Source organism: Anopheles coluzzii, chromosome 3, assembly GCF_943734685.1.
Source record: "Anopheles coluzzii chromosome 3, AcolN3, whole genome shotgun sequence".
NCBI lineage: Eukaryota > Metazoa > Arthropoda > Insecta > Diptera > Culicidae > Anopheles > Anopheles coluzzii.
In genome coordinates, this window is record NC_064671.1 from 66,332,045 (window position 1) to 66,350,112 (window position 18,068).

At 44.2% G+C, this 18,068-nt stretch overlaps 1 protein-coding gene across 2 annotated transcripts in view; it reads right to left on the minus strand.

Moving 5' to 3' along the window:
* The window catches only part of LOC120957375 (protein CBFA2T3), a 94,204-nt gene that overhangs the window by 19,387 nt on the left and 56,749 nt on the right, over positions 1 to 18,068 (minus strand). For both annotated transcript variants that reach the window (XR_005751929.2, XM_040379563.2), the window contains exon 2: positions 13,406 to 13,484. Coding sequence is in view for 1 of the 2 variants with exons in the window: in XM_040379563.2 (XP_040235497.1) it covers positions 13,406 to 13,484 (79 nt within the window). In the remaining variant the exon portion in view is untranslated. The remainder of the gene's footprint in view (positions 1 to 13,405; positions 13,485 to 18,068) is intronic.

The window sequence follows — 18,068 nt, forward strand, 5'->3', positions numbered from 1 at the left end:
TTTCCTGGCGATGCCAGTGGCGTGCCCCTCGATGTCGCCAAACCCCCATTGGCAAAAGCACAAACAGTTTGCGGGTCGAGGAGAGTGAGCTTTTGGAGATGAAAGCATCAACAGCATCGACCGGGCGCATATCTGGGACGGAGTGGTAGGTTGGTGGCTTCCTTGTCGGCGTCGGTTCCGGACAGATCTGCAAACGAAGCGACCGATCTGCTGTGCTGTTTCTGGTGCGCAAACATACCGGCTGACACCGGGTGAGTGTGTCCGCAACCTCAGAGTTGCCGGGTGGAACCACAGACAGCAAATGACAGCAAGCGCACACACGCAATTCCTGCTGTCCGGTGTACCTACATGCATAGGTTAGAATCAAACCAAGCTGTCTAGTACAGGGTAACAGTTGGAGTGGAGCAAAGAAATAAAAGAAAAACTATGCTGTTGATTTGAAGTCAGAATAATGCTACCGACTTGATCGAAATGGTAAATGAAAATAGGGTAAGTAGATGAAATGATTGAAGAATTTACGACTTATATTGTAATTCTGCAATGTAAAATGTATAAACACAACAGCTTCCTACACTGAACGGTCTTTTCCAAGTAATCTTCCCCAACTACGCACGGCACTGTTTCATTGAAGAAACAAGTTCTCAATCAAAAGCTGCATTTGACAGCAAGGCTCCACAGCTCCTTGGACTTTGTTTACCTTCAAAAATAACGCCTCCGTTCCGTTCAAAACCCCTGGTAAGAGGATAAGCGAAATGAAAGCAAAGATGAGGCTGAAACCTCCCGGAAGTGGATAGGAACTGCTTTTTTACGAACTTTTTCGCGTGCTCCCGCGAGCTGTTTTGCGCTGTCCGCGCCAGATACGATATCGGATCGAACAGCACACAGCTTTTACGCTTCGTAGTAGGGAGTAGTAGAAGTAGTACACACGTGCTGCTGTGTGAGCCATCTTCCAGGAACGTAGTAGCACGCTTCTGGGCAGGTGAAAGCAACAAACAAACAAAAAACTGTGATGGGCAGCTTGTTTGGTGGTGAAATTATGTTAGAAACAAAAACAAAAAAAAAGCCATGCTCTAAGGCTCTAAGCTTGTCCAAACATTGAGAAATGCCCCAAAGGATCATTTGCTTTTTATAGAAAAATTGCCAAACAAAATGGAAGAAAAAGAAAGTTGTTCCTAAAATAAATTGAAAGAAGCAGGATGTTGTTTTGTTTTGAAAGTTTTTACGTTTTCTAAGAATACTTTGAATTTAAGAATGAATGAACAGAGTGTTTTGCCACAAAATGGTTACCAGCGTACTACAAAAACGTCATAGCATAAAGGGTATACGGAAATACGGAAAAGAGAAAGAATAAATAAAGGAAATAAGAAGATAATGTGTGAATATAATTAAACAAAACTAAACTCTTTAATATATATATTTTACAATAATCATTGTTGAAGAAATAACGAACAATACAGAAAAATAAAAAGTAAACATAACAAATGAAAGACAGAGTAGTTAAAATATTAACCTAAAAATAGTAAACAGTATGTACAGTAAACCCAATAAAAATATTTTTCACAAAATTAAATGGCAAAATTGTTACATACAATATAAACAAATAAAAACGATGTGATCATTGAACTGAACACAAACAAACCCAAAAGAATACAACACAATTCATACGCATCCCCTCCTAGCTAAGGATCGTTCACCATTATCGTGAGGTTACACATACGGCTGTGATGTTATGCTCTCATGCATAACATCTTCTCTCGATAAATTCACGCTTTGTCTTGCAATTCCCATCCACCTCCACCCTCCCGCCCAAAGCACAGCTCCCATCCGCTCCCCAGCCAATGCCAGAGCTGGAGGGGATTAGTGAAGACAAACATGGGACAGATGCAGACATATTGCCCCGTGCACCCAAAGCGGCAACGAAGACAGATTACGACTTCCGCTTATTTGCATGATTTCATCGGTATTCTACTTCTACCGCCTGCCAGCCATCGGCATGCTAGTCCCAGCCAAGTGGGAGGTGTTTGGGCGGCAATTTATGCGGCAATTTATGGCAGTTTACATTTGTTTTGCAGATTTAACCATATGCGATATCGCATATTCGATCCAGTTTGGAGAGCAAGGAAGATGCCGATCGGACCACTGGAATGATGATAATGGGATGGGGACAGGCTATGCGGACTGTACGAATGACTGTGAGATCTTTTGGCCGGGATTCCGACTGGAGAGATGGTGCGACGGTAAGAGGGCAGTTTCATCTTTGATCCACAATGACATATTTCACACATCCCCGAGATGGATTTATGTCGGCAAGCTTACGACGGCTGAGGGATGAAGATGTAATGTATCGGAGAGATTTCTTACACTGGTCCTGGGAGAACAAGTTGTTGAATTGTATTAGAATGAGTTGAAATAGTTCAATTTCTCAAACATCTCTAGAAAGATTTATCATCTGGCAATCTACTCATAGAAGAAGATTCCAATCAATTGAAACAACTTAATGAATATCTTCCATAGCTGAATTCCAGCTAAAGGTACACATTTTAACCCACAATCAATCAGACTTTACATAAATTCAATTCAGTTACATAAAATCACGTTTCGCCCATGCATTCCAGCAGGACAATGGGCCTGTTTTAGAAAACATACTCTATAAATAAAAACCACGCTCGCCTCCAGTGATTGTGCAACGATGAAATCCAAGGGGCTCGATTGTTCCAATATTAGCGCTCCCCAGCTCGTGTATCTGACAGGCCACAGTGGCCCACGTAGGTGTTGCGAGAAAGTCTGGCCATTTTTATCTGGACATCGGACCTACCTCGATGGTTCTATTTTTGTGCCTGACCTTCTCCAATCGAGCAGTTTTTATTTTGGAGGAGTGTCCGTGTTATGCAGCGCGAAAAACAGCCACGGGACGCATGTGACACGAGTCCAGGACATTGCAAAGGTGGAAAAATCGATTGCGAACAACAGGCATGACATGCTTTATTTCCTGTGAATTACTGCTAATTTCTTCATAAAGTTGAGCCATACAATTGAGATATTCATCCTTTTTTGTCATCAGAATGGACATCAGTTTTGCAGAAAGTTTGCTCCAAGAAAACTCCCCATTTCCCGGGGAAGTCCCATTCTCAGGAAAGCACCCGAAACCGACCATATTCTGTGGGAAAAATATTCTTCAACAAATCATTATAAATTGGCATTGTGCGCCCTGGGAGAAGTGTCAGTGACAGTGTGTCCCATCCGGGGCACCGCACGGATTGGTCGGTCCCGGTGCCGCGCACGTGGTACCGCAGCTGGTCGGGCATGTCCCAACGAATGGTGCACGTCCAAATAGCCGGCACCCGGGCACACTTTCTCTCGCTCGTCCTCGCTTGTGGCTGCGGCTGGCAGTGAAGTGTATTCATTCACCGCACACTAGAACCCGTCCATTGCAGACGTGGCAGCCGCTGCTCGCACCATTTGCCATTGCCACCCGAATATCGGCCCCCAAAACTGGCGTTACGAAAGCGTACCCAGAGCGTACAAGCGCCACACGGACAAAGGCGGCAGTAATGAAGACGCGCGCGGCACTACAACAACCTTGAGCGGTGTGGGCCTTTGGGGATATTCGGATGGCGGGCAAACTTCGTTGACCAGCCGGCTGGTTTGGGAAGCGTAGATGTCGGGGTATTGGAGATCCGAAGCACGAGGGTTAATCACTTCTTAGCCACCCGGACACGGTGCCCAAAGCAGCGTGTACCAAGAACGCTCCCCTGTACGGCATTTCATTACCCGGTGTCCTGGCATGGTAGCCCAAAGCTCAGACTAGACCTCCCGAAGCAGGAGAAGAGGGGGATTGTGTGTGTATGTGTGCGAGAGAGGGAGAGTTCTGTTTTCTATTACTTTTCCGCCATCTGCTACTACGAGCAAAACCGTACACGGCAATACCGGCGTGTGAGAAGATGGTGAGAAGAGGCTGGGTTTTCTGGGCCCGGCAGACCCGGCAGACTCGGCAGAAGCACCAGACATCGCAGCGCTCGCATCGTTCTTTCCTCGCGCAATAGCCATCTGCTGCTGATGGCGTTTGGCGTTCGTTTCTCTGTGCCAGATACAGCTCTCTTTCGTGAGGTGCGTGAGTGTGTGTGTGTGCAAGGGGAAAAGCGGAGTGCCCGATTGGAAGCACTTGGCGTTTGTCAGTGGCAGCACTCAGGTCTGTGGCCGAAAGGTCCTTCCACCCGGCGCATCCCTAGATCCTAGGTGCTGCTGCTGCTGCTGCTACTACTGCTACAGCTTCCGGTTAATGTCCGAATGGGTGCCCGGGTGCCTGGTGGTTTTCCTTCTGCGTGCCGGCGCTAAGGAAACGCCATCGGGCTTTAGGTTTCTGTCATTATCGACGAACACGACCGGGTGCGAGTGCGACTGCTTGCGCTGTGTGCGCTGGTAACCGGTGCTGCACTTTAACGTTACACCGCCGCAACCTTCATCGCTACGTCGTACCTTTTTTTCTTTACTGTAAGCGTTTATCTGGCAGTGACGTAATGCAGATTTGCTTTTTCCCTTGCTTTACAATTAGAACTGGAGAGTTTTTTTTTTTTTTGAGTTTGAGTTTGGAATATTGGGTGCAGAATAGGTACTCGGTTCGGTTGCTGGTTGCTTGTAAGCCGTCCCAAATAGGAGAAAAATGCGTTTCGCAGCTAATTTAAAACATACTACAAATAAAGCGCAACATTGTACGGTTAGTTTCGGTGCATGTCAGCAAATTGTGAGGCACAATGTTGCTTTTGGACAATGGTCCTTCGACCCGGATTTAAGCAAGCGGTCTACGAAACTCATAATGAAATATAGTTTGAAGTAACTATTTGTATTGAACATTTTGATTTTCCTCAATAATAAAACAACATTATGTCAAAACTATTAGAAGGCACGATTTTACATTGTTTCCTAAGAGGTAAAATAAAAGGTTTCATTTAGAAAGTCCCTCCGTTAGCAAAGGCTGTATATGCAATTATGAAGTTCAAATTTGTCTACGACATCTGTACAGATTGGCCTGACCGCATAAAATCGTTAAATCAAGTGAACAAAGACAATTATGTTGTTGTTGCATCTAAGATCTTCTTCTATTAGTGTTGCACACTGCAACAGGACTCTTTCTTTTGCCAGTTGGTAGTTATTATTTTAAGTAAAAACAAGCGTAAAAACGCTGTCTTATTATTTATTTTAGACGCTAAAAAATCCGTCACTTGTCGTGGGCTTTGACGAAAGAGTGACCTTGAATATTTCGGCTTAACTTAGATCGGGATCCTTCGGAAAGCTCAACCCGATCAGTGGTATTAGTGGTTGACCACACTAAACACTGTCTGTGTCGCCGTCTTTCGGAAATCACAAGAAATAACACTGTGCCAGCGAATCGACCGTTGATAATATGTAATTAACAATATGGGTTTTAGAGGTATACTAATAATACCAAAACAATCATATAGTCACGATCCATGCAACGGAAACGACGGTCCAATTAAGAATCGATTCTGTTCGGCCGTGTAGAAGCCCATGGCATCTATCAAATAGACCATCATTCTCATTCATTAATTATAGGATTTTTAGCAATTTAAGCACAAAACATCGGGATTATCTGCGTTGAAAATAGAGTGTTTTATATTTTTACGCAAAATGTAACTGCTGTGTGTTTCGACTGAAATTATTGATTTTTGTTCAATAAACTACCTCGACATAGGTTGAAATTGCAGAACCACTGGAAAGAATAATCTAGCTTGGAAAGAATAATTTAGCTTGGAAAGAAATTATATGAAACGCATTAATTAGACATCAACTTCTAAATCGTATTAACCTCCTCTTACACGCCTAGCACACAGAAACCAATTAATAATGTGTGTTACTTTACGGGCCTGTATTTTTAAGCTTTCAATTTATAGCGATGTTATTATTCCAAAGCAATTGAAAAACGTGGAACACGCTTTTGAAATGAAATTAATCTCTGGACACAAAAAAAAGGAATATCAAAGCGAAAAAAATCGAGGGAGTGAAAATGTTATTGTCTCTCCAATTCAGTGCATTAAACTCTACAAAGCCGTAATAATAAAAAAAACACTCCAAATAGTGTTCTTTAATTTAATTAAAAATAAATCATCCAATGAATTCAATTTATTCAAAAGAATCATTTACCATATTGAAACCATAGTAGTTAACTGATTCCATTATTTGATGTGCTTATTAGGTCGTATGCTTTCAGTGCACTAATTTATGTTGAACCAGCATCGATTTTTCGGCGGTCCTAAATTAAATATTTAAAGCACTACTACTTTTGTGCTTAATTGATTGTTATTTTACAATTATTAAAAGTATTTCATCCAAACACTGCACAGCTGTACAGGAAATACTCTAAACAAAGACAGCATGGTAAGCTTAAAGTGTAAAAAGATACACATGCCACTCTTTTAGAGCTAGAAGCTCCAAAATTTAAAATAATGCGAACGTTCTTCCACCCCTGAGTGCACAGGTTCGGGAAAACGGTTCAGACTGCTTTCACTTGCACATCCGCCGATCCACACATCCTGCAACCCGATTCTTCTATTCCCATACAGGATCCACAGCACTCTCCCAACTCCCCTGTGTGTGTGTGGGTTGCGTGCGTTCGTATTAAAATATTTATTTTTCTATTTTATATAAATTGTACGAAAACAATGCGCACATGTGCGGCCGGTTCTGTTATGGTTGTGGTTTATTTTTGGAATTGTCAACCTGCCTTTCCTCCCACTGGTTTTGAAAAACATTCTCCCAATTCCCACCAATTCCTAGACCCTGACAGGGAACAGTGTGGCCAATTTGGACTGGGATTGGCCAGCGGCTGGGAGGAGTGTTGCGGTGCGGTGGGCTCGGTTTTTTACGGTGAGCACCGTAACAGCTGGATAAACGACGCGGTGGCCATTGAAGCGAACGCCCGACTGCTTCGGAATGTACCACGCCACGCCAAAATTGGATGCTGATGCCCGTGTGCGTGTGTGTGTGTGTCGTTCGCATGGAAGCAACCGAAGCCGGCTGCAGCGATGCACCGTTGCAGCGGAAGAATTTAAAATAACAGAAAAACCCGCTCAAGCGGCGGGAGTTTATTTTCCATTTAATGCTATTTTAATTCACAATATTTCAGACCGGCCCGGGTAATTGGGAAAGCCCCGCAAGCGATGTGGAAAACTCCGGCCCGCTTGTGTGTTCAATTAAAACCGTTTTGAGAGTTGATAAAGTATACCCCTTTTTTTTGGTTTTGGTCCCTTCTTTTGTTTTTACAGTTTTTAAATAGATGAAACATTCTCAAGTAATGCACAACAACAACAAAAAACGGGCAAAGAAAACGTAAAAAAGTGCAGAAAAGTTTCACCGAAAAAGGTTTGCACTGCGGTTCGATTTCCACTCAATTGAATAAGTGGATAAACAAAACATTGTGCGTCTGTGGTAAGGGCGGCACACCGGGAGAAGAACGTGGAAATTTTTAAACAACAGAGAGAATGAGAGGATGAGAGGAAAGAAACAAGCAAAGCTTGGAAAAAATCACTCCCCCCCCTTGTGTGCTAAGTGATGAAGAAAAATCCTATCGCCGGCCTTCGTGCGCCTCCACAGTGTGGTTCGCGTACACAAGCGGGGAGGATTTATCGCAAAAGCCCACCACTCCACCCCTGGGTGTAGGTGGAAGGCAGGGGTGAGGAAGAGGGTGGGAAAATACTCGGGCTCGCAGGCTCGAAGCGCCGGTGGGAAAATTCATCGATAGCATCAAAATGTGGCAATAAAAATCGCTCCATCTTTCTCACCTCACCTCAGCGCGTTCTCTTCGCGTGATTGTTTTTCCTGTGTTTTTTTCGTCCCAAACTTCCTGCCCCCCCCCCTCCATTGAGGAAGGTTGATTATGTTTCCCGCCCTTTTGTTGGTTGTTGCTTGTTTTTTCTCTCCTTCTCTCTGTCTCTCTCCCTCCCACTCCCACTCTCTCTTGATTTCAATTCCAATGCAGACGGAACCATTTCAGCTGGCCGTGTTCGCACACCGGAGGGCGATTTGCCGTCGCTTTTGCATTTGCGCTCCTTAAACGGTCTGGCACACCCATCCACCCACCCCATCCTTCCTCACACCACCCAAACCAGTGTTGTCCTGCGGCTTAATTTACCACCCAACAAAGGGCCGGGGGCTGGCTGGGCGAAACGGAAACGGAAAGAATGCGAAGGATGATTTTGCAGATGGATGCACACACTCTCACACCGGCCGTCATGTTTCCCATCCGTCGGTTTTCCGGGTGGAGGAGATGTGAGGGTACGGGAACGAAAGGGGAATGGGGGTTTTTGGTTTTGGTGAGGCTCTCTCCCTCCCCCCTCTGTGCACCAGGTTTCGGAAAATCGGGCTTCCTTTGGATCCTTTTTTTTTTTGCGTGGTTGTTTTTACAGAGTTTATTTGCCCTTTTTTTCTTGTTGCCTCTCCTTCGATTCTGTTCGTTTGTTCACTCATCACTCCCCACACCCCAACCCCAGGGTAGTTCCCGGCCCTTGCGGCATCTCCAATACCTTCCACCACACTCACAGCTCACAGCGTCACCGGCAACCGGCATCATCACTGAAGAAGCGTAGACAAACAAGCGTGTGAAGCGAACACAAATGCCTCTACCGGGTGGGTAGTGTGAGCATGCGACAGTGCCCATTTGCAACTCTTGATATTGGGACGGATCTGACTGTGGCAAGCTTTGGTAGGAAAGCGTTTTTATTTTCCCGTATTTCATTGTATTTTTTGTAAATTCAAAATTTTATTTTATTTGAATTTCTAATACTTTTAGACCATTTACCAGATGTGTTACTTGAAATCACAAAATCCAAAGTTTTGAGTTTACTTAAATGTATAATTTTAGATGTATAATTTTTGCAAATCGTTTTTTTTTAATTATGATTTTAGTGAAACAATCGCAATTTAATGTGGCTGCGTTTAATTTTACCACAATTATGTTTCACTTTCGTTTGACTGCATCCTTGTCCAGAACCATTTTACATGATTTGTGAACTCAAGTAAAACAATTTTGATGTCATTTTAAATGTAAGTAACATGATAATAATAAACTCATCCATGCAACCACTGAAGCAACTATCATCACCACCAGAAAACCAACGGCTTTAAAGGCCCTGCAACGCCCCCCTCGAATCCACCCACATTGCCGTAGTAATATGACCCGGTTCGTGCTGACGGTACAATCCTTTGTCTTAGCATTATCGCACGCACCAACCACTGCCACGGCTGTGTACGGCACGGCTGGGCTGCCCTATTATCCCTACCGTCCAGTTGGTTTTACCCACGAGAAGAGTAAAAATCCCTTCAACCGCAACTCCTTTCCCTTTCACCTTGCAACACAGAACACAGGAGGTTCATGCTGCACGCCATTTCGTGTCTTCTGCGGTGCTGTTGATTTATCATCAACACCTTCGCGCAAATCCCGTGGCCCTTCTTGCAACTGTTTTGTTTCGCCAAAACCCAGTAACAGGAACGATTCACCAGCCACCATTGCACGCGATGGATCAATCAAATCTGTTTCAAACTGAAAAACTGGCAAACCGATCGAACACTTAGGCGCAATTACCATTTCACCCACCCGTCATTGGCCTCGTTTGCAGATGGTGGGGAGATCACCATTGCGAAAGGTGGCGCACCATTTGCATAAATAGTTTTGTTTACGTTGGAAATCGTGGGAAAAAGCATCAGCGCGAGCAGCGTGTGCTGCGTGTGTCGTGGCTGTACCGTAGGTTGAGCGGAAATGGGAAAATGAATTGATAAGTAGCCATGAAGTAGCAATCACTGGACTGAAACTGTGCCTAACAGTCAATTTTATTAATTTTGCATGGCCAATTATGGAAAATGTAAGACTAACTGGTGTGTTTGTTCTAAAAATTGTTTTTCATAAATTATTTAGGATTCAACAGGAAAAAGATTTAATACTTTTTTTTTATTATTTTTTATATAATAGCTAGAAGTATGCAAATACATAAATAATGAACCACTTATAATAGTTTTACGAAAAGCAATGATTTGAAAATGTAGCTCATGTAACATTACAAAAATGTTTCATGAGTTACCAGTCCTCATGTACCTATGAACGTTCAATTGAGTTCTGTACAACAGCTCCGTAGCGTCTCTCAATATACCACAGTATTCGGAATGGAGCTTGGTGCATCCAATGCTCAATGTAGCTCTGTACTCTCAAAGTACTCTGTGGTGTAGCCAAACGTTAATAAGTAGCTTAAGGCTAGGCGAGGAACTCAATAGGTAGCATAGAACTCAATTGTCCAAAGGTAGCTTAAGGATAGTAAACGTAGACCATTTTATCCAAGCAATTAAAACAAAGTGTTCCCCAAAAGTAAGTACATCGGTCTCGCTAATCGGTAGAATAAGATCAGTAAAACAATCCAACGATCTTGTGAAGAGGTAGATAGAAATGCTAGAACAACTCATAATAGAGATGAAAAAAGAGAGAAAAATACAATACCGAATGTAGTGATTTGCACAGGTACCAAATCAAAAATAATTCATATATCTAAGACTTACTGAACTTCTGAGTAAACTCTTACCGAAATAACTTACTGAAATAATACTGAATAAAATTGAACTTCAAGAAAAGGGGATAGATGTGGTATGCAATCGTTTATAGGTAGCTTAAGGCTAGGCGAGGAACTCTATACGTAGCATGGAACTGAATTGTCCAAATGTTGCTTGAGGTAAATTGAGTAAATAACTATGCGTAGGGACTAGTACGTAAGATGATATTATATTAAGATTAAAATGTGCGTGGCTGAATAAAACATTGGATAGCTAACTCTTGAACTGAACACTGCAACTCTCTGTACGCTCAAAACAGAGCCGTAAGCTCAATGTATCTTCACTCGCTCAATTTAGCTCAGTAAGGTATTGTAGCTTCGAACACTTCATGTACAGCTTCGTACGCCCATTGTAGCTCTATCACCTCAAAAGATCCTCACACGTTGAATATACCAATGTAAACTCGGTATGTCACTCCGTTACCTTGATGTAGCTCTGTTAGCCCAATATACCTCTACTTTCAGAGACCAAAACTAACCTATAACTTTATTTCAGTATTATAGAATCACTAAGCAGAACTCAGAGCTATTGCAAATGTAGCTCAGAGAACTAACTAACTAAGGCGGCGCTCTAGCAGCAATCGAACACGACATCCGACACGAACAAACCCATATAATCATATGGAGGTGCACTGTCAGACACAAACAAACAAACAAGACAAACATGTCAAATCCCATACATTTTTCATGTTCGATGTCGTGTTCGATTGCTGCTAGAGCGCCGGGTAAAGCAGAGGCTTCCTTGTGGTTCTTCCACTCCGCAAGCATGCTTTACTATCATTACATTTTTCTTAAACTATTTTCCATCATTTAAAGCATCACATCATGTAACTTCACACGAACTTATCAATCTAGGGACCTTAACCTCAACCACCACAAACCAGTAAGGATTACTGGTCGCGAAAGTGTGAGCGACTGGCAGCGCTAAGAGTGGTGGTTACGCGTACCCGTGCGCACACCGATATTCAAATGAGACTCATCCCTGTCCCCACTCCCCTCCGTGTTGATTTTCCATCGCTCGGAGGGATGTTTTCGGGAAACTGGGATCCTTCCGCGACCACGACCACACACTGAAAAAAGAGAACCCTTCCACATCACGCCCCGTTTCGCAATTTCGATTCCCAGCTGTGCTGCGGTAATCCGGATGTGCGCGGACGAACACCTTCACGTTCACTCTTCTGCCAGTGGTCATCGCCGGCATACCGTTTCGGAAAGGCTCCAAATTGTATAACTGGACGCATACCACGGTGCCACACAGTAAGTGCGATAAGGTTACGTTTTCCCCCCAGCCCAAAAACAAACATCCCCGTGCCTGTGCTGGTCCGATAGTCTACCTATTTCTTCACCTTCGCGCTTGATCGAGCGCACGGGAAGCGACAAAACGCAACACAAAGTTGCGTTTGGAAGTCGGTAGAGAGGGACCACGCATTTTCCCACACACCCAAACAAACGAGGAGTGTGCTGACGGTCTTCTCACGCTCGCGGTGTGAGGAGGTTGCCGCACCAAGACATGATTACCAATTTGCAAACAGTTGCTGATTCATGGAAAATGCTGCTCGCTCTGCCGGGGTCGCCTATCAGCATCCTTCCACACCACACGCGGTGCGGGTTTTTGGTGTGGCGTTTTCTTTCGCGACCACACGGCCGAGTCTGTGCCAAAGGGAGATCCGCTCACAAAGTTCCGTCCCGACGTGCTGACGTGGTTTGGTGTAAAGAAGGAAGCAAAGCAAAAAACCGCCCGTGCGATAAAGTAGCAGTCCATCCCGGTGTGAACTTCTGAAACCACGAGCGGGAATAAATGGGTAGGAGAGAAAAAAAATCAACCCTGGAGCACATATAATTCTTTCTTTATCAAATCAGACGCACGCTCCCGGCGTACAGGAGTGAGCTCTTTCTCTGGAGGAAGGGAACAAATGGGAAAATCAGTGTGGCTGGGAAGGAAAATTGCAAGATAGATTTCCACGGAAACGATGAAGGAGCATGGGACGAATCCAAATGGCACTTTGTGGTGAATCAACAAATCTGCGAGCGGTTCGGTTAAGATCCCATTTTCGTGCAAAGGTTGGGACATTGGCGGGTGTAAGAGGTTGTCATATTTTTTTCCTCTCTTCTTCTACTGCTTGATTCTTCTGCTTGATTCATTTTCCTGCCGGTTTGGGATTGAGCACGTTTTCGGGTGGCCCTGTCCTGTCCTCGTAATCCTCCTCGCACAACCCGCTCGAGATTCCTTCACCACCTGCAAAGCGTTTTCAGCGTTTAGCCACTACGTGTTTGCGCCGAGATATACCACCTTCCCTCGTTTCGCAACACATGCTCCCTCCGCCATTATCCTGACCCTCTTATTCTCTTACTGCCCCCCCCCCCCCCCCCCCCGCGTTACACATCTTGCCATCGTACGCAAACACGCAAACCTCGTCTGCAGCGGAATTGATAAGAGTTCGCACCGCAAGGATCCTTTGCGCTTACCCTTGGTACACGGCGGCGAGCAAGGAACGTAAGGTCAACTCCCCCTCGAAGTAATGAAGCGTTTGGTGGTTCCCCTTAGTGTAAACACAATTTAGCACCTGATTTGTAATTAGGATGAAGAGCAGGAGAAACAGCAGTAGTGACGAAGTATCGTACAAAGTTCCAAGGTGAAGCGAAACCTTTTTTTTCAGATGACGGTTTATCTTATCATCCAGCAAATGAAGGTGAATGTTTGTGATAAATTTTAAATTGCACACCATTGTAATCAAGCGGGAAAATTTCTGAAGGATATGAATTGTTTGTTTGACTAACAAAGAAGCCTTCACGCTTACCTTTTAACTTACGAGCGCTGGTCTCGTACGTATCTTTGTCTGGTATTTCTTCTTTGATTGCTTTACCATCTAGCGCCATCTGTAAAGAAAAACGAATGGGAAAGGAGATTAAGTTTAGTAAGTACAGTACAAGGCTTGTTTGATTTTGTGTAAAAATTTGAAATTTGGTTTATTTTTTTTTTAAATTAATCGACGTATTTCCCTTTTCGATCTTCTTCTCTTCTTCTTTGGCTCAACAACCGATGTCGGTCAAGGCCTGCCTGTACCTACTTGTGGGCTTGGCTTTCAGTGACTAATTAATTCCCCCCCATAGCAGGATAGTCAGTCCTACGTATGGCGGCGCGGTCTATTTGGGGATTGAACCCATGACGGGCATGTTGTTAAGTCGTACGAGTTGACGACTGGACTACGAGACCGGCTCCTTTCTCATTCTCACATACATTTTTACAGTGCCTGAAGGTATGCAGAATTAATGGTTTTTGTTGCTTGTTAGGTCTACAACCGGTTCTTACAGGTTCTATGTAATTGCCTAAAGGTTTTTAAAACCATAAATGTTTATATCTTATAATTAAAAAAAACTCCCATATTGACCTTTTCTGAGCGCCTAAAAGTATACTTAATAAAAAAAGTGTCTGATAACTGCCTCGTAAGCGCCTACAGGTATGCAAAAGAAGTCATTTTATTTGATTATTAGGGTCATTGACAGAATCGTCCATATTATAACTGTCACCCACCAGGCATACATTTTATTTATAAAAATTATGCAATCATCCTTGAAATTATTGCTAGTCTCTAACGTTGCAAAAGAGATGTACTATTTGACATAACATAAACACTTTAAGATACCCTTAACATATGTAAGGTACGCTAAAAACATATCATTTATGGTACACATTGATCGAAAAAAGACGGTAAGTACCCCAAGCAAAAGAAAGCAGACGCTTCGCTCGAACTTCTTCCCATCTAATAGAGTAATGGGCTGATGTATAACATCCAATTCTAATCGATGTTCGTTCCGACGAGACGACTACAAGCGCCACAAAAGGGGGAAAATTTAGACAACATCATTTACTGGCAGCTTTCCCACTGCGCGTTATCAACACCAGGTGTTGCGCTAGCACTCAGCCTTCCTCCGCCTTTCCAACTGCCGCCCTCCCGTTGCCTTGCTTTTTTCTTCATCAGTGATTGATTAATGCAACACATTTTCCATTTCGGTTGCGCCATAATGACGCGTCACGTCTGCTACAGTGGCCCGCAGGTGCTGACGTTCCTCTTGCGGGCGGCCCGCGCTGAAACAGTTGTGCGAATTTTCCACCCCCTTCCCGCACCGGCTGTGCTTTGCCGGCTTACCATTTTTCATTCACCGTCGTTATATTTTCGTTGTATTCCGTCTTTCCCAGGCCTGACAAATGTTTGCGTTTGCCATTCCCACACTGGCCTGGTGCCGACTACTGGCCGTGTTTCGTTTGCCCATTCGCTATGTGTATGTGTATGTTTGCCCTTGTTTCGCCACACTCGGTTCGGCTCGTTTTGCTTTATTTTTTGCCCTACACCTTCGACAGCTTTCTTCGCAAGCCCACTACGAGCGCACAAAGCAAACAAAAAAAATACAAACAGTCCCAGACTTCTGGCTTGGTCAAACGATTAAATTGACATTCAACCCCTTTTTCCAATTAGAAAAACTGTCATCGACACGTTTTACCATTGGATGGAAATGAACGGGATCCCCGGACGCTGCGGGGTCCGGGAAAGGCAGGAGGCAGTGCCCGAACTCCGGTTGCGATTGTTTTCGGCAGTTTCGGCAGTTCACCAGCAGCCGGCACACGGGGCCCGGAACTGAGACGCGCACACTGGAGCAGACTGTGTTGAACACAAAAACAAACGGACGGGTGGAAGAAGAAAAAGCTAGAAACACAGCAACCCCCTTGAACGTCACAGCCAGCGAAAGAAAAACAAAAACAGTAGAGCACAGCTGCGGAAAGCGATGGCACAAAACGGAAAACCGTCAAAATCAAATCAAACCATTTGCTTCCAGCCATTGCTACACACAGGCCCAGCTGTTTTGCGTCCCGTGAGGAATGGGGTAGGGAAAATACACATTTAGCACACGGCGCGCGTCACAGCAGCACACGAACACGGTGTAGTGTCCGTCAGGGAGGGCAAGGAGCGTGCTGTTTTCTTTCCCTGTTTTGTGGTTGTACTTCAGGCTCATCGCTTACTACTGTGGGTGCGGCGCGCCCACTTTTGAAGCCTCGAGTTTGCTTGCAATGCAGGCAGGAGGTAGAGTAGTGGGAAAATGAGGAATGGAAAAACAACACCTGCACGCCATCACACCGATTTTCCCAGTGTCATACGCTAATTTGTGGGCATTTGGGGACTAATGCTACAACTATGTATGTAATTAATGCAACTTTTCTGCTACTTTTTTAATTTGAATTTGAGATATAAATTGTGTGAATCTGTTCAGAAATGTGCGGAATTCTGTACAACCTCCAAACGACTTATTTAAAGCGATCCGGTTCGAAGGACCAAATGACGTTTTCAACGTTCAAGTGGTCGTCTGCATTGCTTGATATAATAAATAGCATCGATTGCCTAGATGTAGGCGCAATGCTGAAATAAAGCTCATAAGTAAACAATTTTAGTAAGATTGGAAGAAAAATCGTCGTGTATAAAACTTATAGTGCATTCAATTTATTTTCAAATTAAGTTTTATATATTTATGCAGAGTACTTTAGCAGCTTAAAAATACTGGGTAGGTATTTTAACGATATTTCAACACCCTGATGAATTGGAAATACAAATAAATAAACAAAATGTTCTGTTTTATTATACTTTCACTAAAACTGATAAAAATAAATACTTGCCCAAAATGATCAACCATTTTGATACTAAGTATATTATTTTTCCATTATTTTTTTAAATTAAAAACCCCTTATATCGGTTTTGAAGACTCAATGTTAAAAAAAAAACATAATTTAATTCCAGCTATTTCTTTTCCCTTCTACCGAAATGTGAAAAATCACTATTTTGAAGATAAAAAGGTCAACAACCCTGTGAAAATATAAATGCCTCGATTCAAATATCGAACAAGCAAACGATTGCCACCTTCCACTTCGTAACTACAAACTGATCGGAAAGCAGGGAAGAGAGAGAGAGCATCCCCGTTGAGGGGGTGAAACTAAATAAAGTTTCCTTGCGGCTTTGCACAGAAAGTTGCACACCTGCTGCACCTGCCAGCGCAAGTTTGCAGTTGCGGCCTGCAATTTACACCTGCAGCAAGCGCCGACGGGGCAAATCGATTTATAAAAATACCAACCCGACGGGTGCCGTTGCGAACAAAGCAAACGATTAGACGAACGGGTGGGGAGGTTTTGGTGTGAGTCCCTTTGCACCATTCCCACGCGGCCAAATCTGTGCCAAGCCCGGTACACAAACGATTCGCTGGAACATTGTTGTTCCATTCCTCCTGAGGGGAGGTAAAAAGAAGCTTCTGTCTCTCTCTCTCTCCGTCTCTCTAGACAGAGTGCATTATGTTGTACCGTCGTAAAATTGGAGGGAAAATGGTGGATTAGCCTCGCTGCCCGTGAAGCCCGTGTGTGAGCTTGTCGTACAACAGTTGCTTGGCGAGATGCTGGCGCACACACCTTATGCGCTTGCAAAAACCCGCACTCGGCTAATACCAGCATCGGCACGCTCTAGAACGACGGCAGGAAAGGGACAATGATAAAAAGACCAAGACAAAAAAGGTGGAGAAGAAAACTAAAGACCAACCGAAGCCAGCCAGTTCGCCAGCGCAGCGAGCCAGCTTGAGCACAACATAACCTATATTAAAATATCGTTCTTCATAAGTTTTTGACAGATAGAACATATGGGCCCCACTTGGTCGCATTTTCCCCGGCAGCAGCAACAGCAGCAGCATTTTCCGATGCGGTTCGCATGCCCACCTGATCCGTTTTGCGGCGCGTTTCGTGTTTCCCGCACTTCCTTCTACTTGCTTCTCGGTTTTCCCGCACCTTGTACCTTTACTTCAAGGGTTTCACATACACATACACACATTTCCGGTCTCTCCTCACCTTCGCCCATTTACACGAGAGCTCCACACACATACACATACACAATATTAATGGATTGAAATGGTGTGTTGGTGGAAGTTTTTCGAGCTGGTGGAACACATTTGCTGCCAGCTTTGGTGGTTGGTCCTCCCAGCCACCCATCCACTCTAAGCCGCCTCTAAGAGCCGAGGATGGATTGCTCTCTTTCTCTCGCTTTCTCTCTCTCTCTCTCTCTCTCTCTCTCTCTCTCTCTCTCTCTCTCTCTCTCTCTTCATCCATTATGTCCTAATCCATCGACATTGGACCACCAGAGCTCCATCCGGTCCCATTCCTCGATCCAAAAATACACAAAAAATCCTTCCCCAAAACCCATGCATTAGCATCATCGACGATGGATTCTGTTCTATTTCCCCCTCGCGTCGCCTTTCTACCAACCGATGCGGGAGGAAAAAAGGCTCCCCATTGCTAGTATCTCCCACATCTACGGGCTACGTTTGGGGTTTTGTAAGTAGCAAATATTTGCTGCCCAGGGATTTAATCCCAGACAAGCCCTCGCGAGGTACGTCCAAAATGAGCCGGGCTAGTACAACACACCCTCCGCTCAAACG